The sequence below is a fragment of the Silene latifolia genome, chromosome 5 (assembly GCF_048544455.1).
Source record: "Silene latifolia isolate original U9 population chromosome 5, ASM4854445v1, whole genome shotgun sequence".
NCBI lineage: Eukaryota > Viridiplantae > Streptophyta > Magnoliopsida > Caryophyllales > Caryophyllaceae > Silene > Silene latifolia.
In genome coordinates this window covers 6,087,645-6,096,864 of record NC_133530.1, presented here as the reverse complement: position 1 = coordinate 6,096,864, position 9,220 = coordinate 6,087,645, and the positions used below count along the sequence as shown (strand labels likewise).

At 33.3% G+C, this 9,220-nt stretch overlaps 1 protein-coding gene and 1 non-coding gene across 2 annotated transcripts; both read left to right on the top strand.

The window, feature by feature from the left end:
- Positions 1 to 2,899: 2,899 nt before the first annotated feature.
- LOC141656519 (cellulose synthase-like protein G2) lies at positions 2,900 to 8,578 on the top strand. Its single transcript, XM_074463431.1, has 8 exons — positions 2,900 to 3,664; positions 4,257 to 4,364; positions 5,023 to 5,157; positions 5,711 to 5,923; positions 6,646 to 6,739; positions 6,917 to 7,095; positions 7,187 to 7,534; positions 7,807 to 8,578. The coding sequence occupies exons 1-8, from the start codon at positions 3,014 to 3,016 to the stop codon at positions 8,350 to 8,352; spliced, it is 2,274 nt and encodes a 757-aa protein (XP_074319532.1). The 5' UTR covers positions 2,900 to 3,013; the 3' UTR covers positions 8,353 to 8,578.
- Positions 4,850 to 4,936, top strand: TRNAM-CAU (transfer RNA methionine (anticodon CAU)). The gene is given in 2 exon segments: positions 4,850 to 4,887; positions 4,901 to 4,936. It is a non-coding gene; the product is annotated as a tRNA-Met (tRNA).
- Positions 8,579 to 9,220: the final 642 nt, after the last annotated feature.

Sequence of the window (9,220 nt, the reverse complement as noted above, 5' to 3'; positions counted from 1 at the left end):
TTTCATTTTATTTTCTAAATTTTTAGCATTTTCTCAAAGATATGATTTTTTTTCTAAATAATATTATAATTCTGTTATTTGTATTATTTTTCGTAATTTGATTATGTAGTAGGTTAAATATTTGTATTTGTGGTATGAGATATCAATTTCTCATGAGATTTTGGGTATGGGGTTGATTTCACTTTGTATGTAACTTAAGGGGCCTAATCACTCCAATTAAAACTTGAGGGGCTTAATCTCACGATTAGGCAAAGTTATGGGGGTCAATTACTACTTTCGCGGTGGATATTATTTTAATCAGGTATTTAGATAAAATATAGCTTAGTTTTACAATAACACATATATAAAACAATTTATTTTCATAGTACTTGCTTACAATAATTTCATAAATCTATTACTTTTGTAAATCTACATTTATGGCCTGTTTTTGCCTTATTTTTAAAAATTTTGTTTCTTAAAATGTTTTATAGGGTCCCATATTTAACATTCGCACAGAGGCCCCTAAAATCCCGAGACGGCCCTGATATAAAACAATTTATTTTCATAGTACTTGCTTAAAATAATTTCATAAATCTATTACTTTTGTAAATCTATTCCTTCAAATTGTCTTGATCGATTATTTGATAATAATTTCCAGTAACTTCAAAGACATTGTTTAAAATCAAATTATGACTCATATTTGAAAAAAAATAGTGATTCAAGAGTTGTATTGGGTAGGGAATGATCGGAATTCCGTTTTCATATTTTTAGACAAGGGTAGTAGGTAAGTAGAAACTTTAGTGAAAAATGTACTGCATTGGGGATTTTACCTACTACGAAATTAAACTACGTTAATTTATAGATTTACAAAGTCGAGTTGAACATAACCATAATAAAGACCAAACCTAGTGTAGGACTGTAGGATATTTTTATACCGCTAAAATACAATGTATAAGAGATTGTCCAAATCATAAACATATTGGACTGTTTCGAAAATTATTAATAGCGTTTCCAAGGGTAGAGTTCTACCTACAAACGTCTCTGGCTGATGTAAAGTGCCCATTCTTTTGTCGATGTTAAGATTATACTGAAAATATAACATTTTAAGACGACTGATGTCCGTCTTTAAGTAATATAACTGAAAATATAACGAGTTACGATAAAACGTTAATATTTTTTGATAAAAATTTACCACTAGTTTTATTATTAGTAAGTAATAATTTTAATTCTAATTTTTTTTTATTAAATGATCATTTTAATTATAAAATTATTATTTTTCTCGTTTTAAATTAGAACCGTCTTGAAGTGAGAATCTGTAATTTTACAAATTAATCACCTTACTAGTTTAGTTCCCGTGCAATAAATGCACGGTATAGAGAGTTTTTTTTAATAAATTACTTATATAAAAGTGGTATCTTATTAATTGTTCATATTTCTCGTCACGGTATATAACGGTTTTAAATTTTTTATAAATTACTTATATAATAGTGTTATTTTATTAATTTTTCATATTTCTAGTCATTGTATTTTGTTTTGAGGAAAAAATATGTAACTAACAATTAATCAAAAACACTAAGTAATGTGTTGAAATGTATTTTAAACAAAATAATTTTTTATACCACAAAGCTAATGATTTTAATTTTTAAATTCTCTTAATTAATTTTTTTTGTCACGAAAGTAATAATAGCGATTTATAGTTTTATGTTAATTTTTTTTGTCACGAAAGTAATATGGGGTCAACTCATTCTCAAATAATAGCATCAATAAAATATGTAGAAATTTATAGATTTTATATTAATTTTATTTATATTTAATTAAGATAATATAGTTTAGAATTTAATGAAAATAATATAATTTGTTGAAAAGATTAATATTAATGAAAATATAATTTAATGAGATTAAATATAATTATTAGTTTTCTTATTTAGTAAATGGACTTAATTGTAATTATCTTCCTTATTAAAAATAGGGTGCTGATTTTCGCAGTACACATTTTACTCATCGCAGTACACTGTTGACAATTATACCCTTCTCATTTCTCCTCCCATTTTCCCTCTCTAACTTCTCTCTAATTTCAAACTTCCATCTAATCCCAAATCCCTCTCTCTAATTTACATCGTTTTGCATTAACCTACAACATTGATTATTTTTAATGTAATATGTTTAATAATTCACCAGAGAAATGAAAATTCAGCAGAGCTAGTGGCCGACCAATTGTTACACTAATGTACTGCATCTTCATCATTGTAAATTGTACGGAGTAATATGTTAAATAAACCAATTATACGTAGAGTACTACACTAATTCAACAAGAAGTACGTACAACGCTTGATCTCCTACTCTAATTCAACAAAATATGTACTACTCTATTAATCACCAACGGCGGTTAACTGTGCCGAGTGCCGACCAATACTCGTCGACCACCACTACCGTCGCCGACTGTTGTCTACACTAATAACCCAGGCCACCATCCCACATCAATTAACAATAACTAATTTCAATATAAACTCTAATTAAAAAAATACAAAACAATAACAAAAGGTCAATTTGATTACTAACAATGGATTTGTGAATTAAATACATGTTCTATATTCGAATAATCATTCATAATTAAATAAATTGAAGGAGGTGGAGAAAGCTAAAATTTAACAATAGAGATAGAGAGAAGGTAGAGAAAATTAGGTTTGATGTTTTTTTGGTCAAGGGCAAAAAATGGAAAGTTTGGTACAAAATGTACTGAATTGAGTAAAATGTGTACTGCGAAAATAAATTACGTAAAAATATGCTTTTTAAAGGAAAAAATTTAGATCCACCTATTCTTTTAGTAGATATGAGATTAATATTGTTAAAAAAAGAAATGATCGTTAATTATTTAATTAAGACAACAACAAAATATCTTTTGAACTTTCAACATTTACCTCCCCAAAAGTGCAATTGTTCCTTGCACCCCACTCAATTATTCCAATTAAAAAATTAAAAATATCATATAATAATTTTAAAATACATATTGAGCCAAACTATATATGTTGTCTATATGAACCTTAGGGATAAAACATCAAAACCAACCATTAATTTAACTATGGAGAGCTCAAACATTCAATCTCTCCAACAATGTCATGTCCTAAACTTTAGGGCAACTCTTAACAAAATATATTCATTTTCACATTTCTTAGCATTAATTGCCATATTCTACTATAGAGGGTCCTTTTTCTTTAACAAAAATGACCCTAAGTTCTATAAAATTCCTATATTACCATGGCTAATAATAATTATAGCCGAATTATCTGCATCGACCTTGTGGCTCCTTAGACAACCTATTCTGTGGCGGCCTGTTACTCGGGCCGCCCTTATAGAAAGGTTGCCTAAGGATGAAAAATTGCCTGGAATTGACGTGTTTATATGTACGGCTGACCCAAAAAGGGAGCCTACTATCGATGTTATGAACACGGTTATTTCGGCCATGGCCTTAGATTACCCTACTAAAAAGTTGAGTGTGTATTTGTCTGATGATGGAGGTGCTTCTGTGACTTTGGATGGTTTGAAAGAGGCTTGGGAGTTTGCTACATGGTGGCTTCCTTTTGTTAGGAGGTATAATGTCCAAACTATTTGTCCTAGAGCTTATTTTGAGCTTCCACAAGAGGTTTCTCAAAATTTGGAGTTCTTAGAAGAAAGAAAGTTAGTCAAGGTAAATTTTAATTTAGCTTATTTAACTTGATTAATTTTCTTTGTTTTAGGTAATTGGTTCATAACTTAATTGGTTACAATTACGTACTGGTAATAAACAAGTCTCCTGAGAGACCGGCTAACATTAATTAGTAAAAAGTAAAATAGTAAATATCCATCATGTGGTAGCTCTCACGGTAATAGTATTGTGAGACTGTTTGGGGATAGATTTTAGATAATAATGATAATGTATGATTATTAATTTAAAAATACATTTGAAGGGTTGAAAATGAATTGGAAGATATTTTGAAATTAGAAACAACTTTTAATATTTGCGGAGTTAAAATGGTAGAGGTCATCACTAATACAGAAATATAGTAAACTTGAACAAAATTCAATAATTACTTATTTTTCATTGTCGTTAAGTGACAGTCCCTATTAACCTCTCAATTTGCCACTAGTCCACCACCACTTATCGATAAAAAGAAAATAATTATTTTACAATAAAATGCGACTAACTACGAGTAAAATATAAACTAGTCTACTTTTAGTATACTTTTATTTTGATATGATTAGTGTCCTTTAATTGAGAATTGGGATGGATAATGTTATAGGAGAAATTTGACAACTTTGAGTACCGAGTGCGCGAAAGAATGCAGAAAGATGAGGTTGATCAAAGTAATGCAACTACAAGTCCTTATAATCATCCGGCACTTGTACAGGTTTTCTTCTTGTCTTCTTCTACTAGTTACTTCCGTTGGTAATAATAATAGAGCGTTATTGGGTGCCTGGGTGGTATCGAGTGTTGGTACCACCCTCTCACATACTTCTTAAATGATTTATCATTTTAATGGAACCTGTAAAAGAATTCAATGACACTATCTCATTTACTTTACCCCAAATATACCCAATGCACATGTTATTAGAAGATTTTAATTTTTTAATTTTCTTGTGATAGATTTCGTTGATACAGAATATTACCGTAAACTCTATACAAACTTCAAAGGGTATACAAATAAGGAGTAGTAATTAGTAATTAGTTATTTTTGGGAAAATAAAGTTAGCAATCATTGGTGTTGAGCCAATGATTGTGCATAATACTCCAAAATGGTAATGACAAAGGTCTAACCAAAATGAGTATTGAGCGGAGTATGTCTTTAACATTAGCTCATGTGAAATACAGTTGGTAAACTAGAAAGTACAATAAGGGGTGGTGGCGCAGTTGGCTAGCGCGTAGGTCTCATAGCTTAGTTGAGTGATCCTGAGGTCGAGAGTTCGAGCCTCTCTCACCCCATTTACTTTTTGTTTTTCATTTACCGTTTTCTAATCAAAGCGAATTAGTAGTAACAATCAATCTTGTTTGCCATGGATTTACACAAGGTGGTGAATGAGACTTCAGTACAAAAGGTTGCATTAAATCCTGAACAAATCGATATGCCGTCACTCGTATACATTGCTCGGGAAAAAAGACCGTCTCAACCTCATAATTTCAAGGCCGGAGCCCTCAACGTTCTGGTACGTCTCCCACCAATGTTGTCAGGATCGGGATTCTACTTTGGATCGATGGGGAGGATAGGATCGAATCGGTAGAATCGGATCGTAGAATCGCAAGATTCTACAAACTCACTAAATATAATTTTTAATTTGGTAAAAACATATAATTGAAAATCAAAACACTTATTTATTAATACTTATTCATAAAATATTGGTAATTAATGATTTTAGTATCATTGTATGAACAACTTACACGAAATTTGGGTTTTACGGTGTCATTATATAAAAATATATATTAATTTTTTTATTATGGAATCGGATCGTAGGATCGTAAAATCGTAGGATCGTATTATGATCTCATCTCTAGAAATTTTCAAATTAATAGGATCGTAAGATTCTACAACTATGATAAAATCGTAGGATCCAGGATCGGTCAAGCATTTTTGGATCGTAAAATCGTAGAATCGCGATTCTGACAACAATGTCTCCCACATTACAATTTATATGCATAATACATTAATACGGAGTACATGTCTACATGGCCGACGAACTAATTTGTTATGTCGTTTTGCAGCTAAGAGTTTCAAGCACAATGTCAAATTCACCTTATATTCTAGTCCTAGACTGTGACATGTACTGTAATGGACCCACTTCGGCCCGTAAAGCAATGTGTTTTCACCTTGATCCTAGCATGTCTTCATCTTTGGGATGGGTTCAATTTCCTCACACCTTTCATAATATTAGTGACACCGATATCTACGATAGTCAGATGAGATCTACATGGCCAGTAAGTTGTACCGACCCCTTCTTTCTTTATGTTTTCCTTTGTGTCGTAGTAGTAGGATATGGGGTCGACTTGGTGAATGGGTCGATACGTGTTGAAAATAGTTTCTGTGCTCCACTGTAGAAACTGGACCGGGCCATATGTGATTGTGCTTGGCTTCTGAGTCCCATCACTCCACATAACTTATATGAGACAGTTTTACACGTAAGACTAACCCAATAACCTTATATGTATAAATTATGGAAGGAGAATTACTTACGAATTTGTGTTGGTCTCACATGTAAGACTGTCTTATTCAAGACTTGCTGAATGGCTGAACCAGCTTAATGGGGTGAATTCCTGAGCTTAAAATTACAAAAGCTCATTTTTGAGAACTTTGGATTGAGGTAATAGGAGGAAATGAATAGGGGAGTAATATGTGAGGTGTATTTCCCATGTTTTGGTATGCGGGTAATTATTCACCTCCTAATTATTACCCTTGTGAAGGGGTAATACATTACCCACCCTCCCCCCTGGGTAATGATTAAGGGAGTAAAAGATCTACTCAGTAATCATTATTCTTATGCCAAACATATCACCAATGAACTCATTACCCCACTAATTAATTTCCCCAGTAATTATCGCCTAATAAAACTTATTACTGACTTACCATAGGCCTGTCTTATCCGAGTTTTACCACATATCGTACAATACCAAGACATGGTTTATTTACCTTGGTTTTGCAGATACTTTATCCAGGGATGGACGGACTTCAGGGACCGGTGTTGTCTGGGACAAACTTTTTCATCAAGAGGCAGCCTTTTTACGGTGTTCACTCTAGTGCGTTTCTCACTTCCACATTTTCTTTCGGTTTTCCTTTTCCATAATGACCTCTCTATAACTTTACCGACTAATCTAGTTGTACTATCATCGTATGCTCTTAACAATTGATACCGTGGAGATCATCATGCATGTCTTTTGTTGAGTAATATTATTCGTGGATCATAATTCATGCAGGTAATGATATGAAAGAGTTGAAATCATTTCTCGGTTCTTCGAATGAGTTTATTAAATCAGTTAGCCAAATCAAAAAGCATGATTCAATGAATGGCAGAGAGATATCCTCTGTTTCACTACAAGAGGCTCATTTCTTAGCATCTTGTACTTATGAACGAGACACGAAATGGGGTGAAAAGGCAAGTACCAAGTTCGACTCTTCCTTCCTTCGTTGTGCCCGTATTCTGAATGAACCGATCTATATATAATGTTCGAATTCTTAAAATGCAGGTTGGTTTCCGGTATAAATCAGTGGTGGAAGATGTGATGACGGGCCTCAGCTTACAACACCAAGGGTGGACATCAGTTTACTTGAACCCGACAAGGCCAGATTTTTTAGGCTCGGCGACAACTAATCTCAATGATCTATTGACTCAAGGTTCAAGATGGACTGCTGGCCTTCTTCAAATCGGTTTATCAAAGCATAATCCCCTTTCTATCATTCCTTCGAAAATGAGCATTCCTCAAAAGATGGTTTGTTCTTGGATAACCTTGTTTCCTCTCGACTTCGTCTTTACGATATGTTGTGCCATCCTTCCACCCATATGCTTCTTCTACGGCATTCCCTTATACCCTTCGGTAAGTAGACGAAACAAGCTGTCTAAATGATGAGTGTCATACGAAAGTGTCTTGATGTGAGACCGATTATGATATTAATGGAATTGGTCTCACATGTAAGACTCTTTCAAGTAAGATTTTTTAAAAACAAAAGTTTTGTTACTCCTGGGTCGCACCCTTGGGTTATAAGCTAGATCATTCTTCTCTATTTCTCTGATGTGGGAGACCTACATGTGATTCTTCACAGAACCTTACTGACTCATTGTATCGTGTTCATTTGATTATTGATGCAGGTACTAGACCCATTATTCATACCATTTGCATTTGTTTTCATCTCATCAAACGCGAAGCACCTCCTTGATGTGATCTTTGTTAGCAAAGGGTCACTGAATTCATGGTTGAATGAAGAAAGAATTTTCATGGTGAAGGGTGTTACATGTTATTTCTACGGGACTCTCGAGTGTGTAATGTCGAATTTGGGGATTCGAGAGGCAATGTTCATTCCTACTAATAAGGCCAATGAAGAAGATACAACCAAGTGGTATCAAATGGGGAAATATGACTTTCGGACACCAACTATGATCCTTATTCCTCTTGTGACATCGGTCACATTGAACTTGCTTTGCCTTCTCGGAGGAGTTACAAATATGATTGTCGCCGGAGATTGGGACAAATTGTTTGCTCAAGTGTGCTTATCTATTTTCGTGTTGATGATGAGTTTTCCGATCATTGATGGCATGTTGTTGAGGAAGGACAATGCTCGAGTTCCATACTCGATTAGTATGATGTCTACCTTGTTGTCTATGGTTATCTTGAGCATAGGATATTTCATTCTTTAGGGTACGAGTTGTGTCAATTGAAATTATTGAACACAAGAGCAGTTTTATCAAAACGGGTATATAAGCTGCATTTAGTGCAAATAATGAGCTAAGTTTTAAAGGAATAAAGAATATTGTTTTCTGTTTTTGACATGAATTGTTCACCTTTAGTCTCCTAATTAGTCTAGATTGGAAATGCTTAATTGTTCTCATTGGCTCATTGGGTTATCAAAATTCAGTATTTCGATTACCTTGTAAGGGTCATTTATAGCTTAATCAGAGGTCTCGAGTTTGTGCCCAAGGAATGAAGTAGTGATAAAATTCATGAAGCGAGCATAAGTCGTGTAGTCCTACCTGACTCAAATACGAATTCAACCAGATGATATACGCCAAAAATCTGTTATCAAAATGCCGTGGTTGATTAAAAAAAAAAAAAAAAAAAGCTCAATAGCCCAAGAACAGATCCAAATAGCCAATAGCCGAAGATTCAGAAGTTCTTTAGCTGGGCCTTGTTTTACTCTAGTGTGTCTTATGATGGCAATTTGGCATCCAGTTTCTTATATCACATGACCTCTCTATATGGCAATTTAGCCTCAGAGCAGGGTACAACATGAGTTTTCCGATTATTATATTTTAGTCCAAACAGAGGTAAACAATACTTCCTCCTATTTATTAACATCTTCCACATTTCTTAAATCGGCAAGTCATAATGATCTTCCACTTTTCTTATTTGTCTATCATTTGTAGTTAATATAACATGTAACCCTACATTCTCTCTCCCACTTTCATTTTCCTCCACATATTTCCATCCCACTAAATATTTGTCTAAAACTAATGTCGAAGAAGATAGAAAATAGGAGGTATACCCATTCACGGGTAATTTAATTTT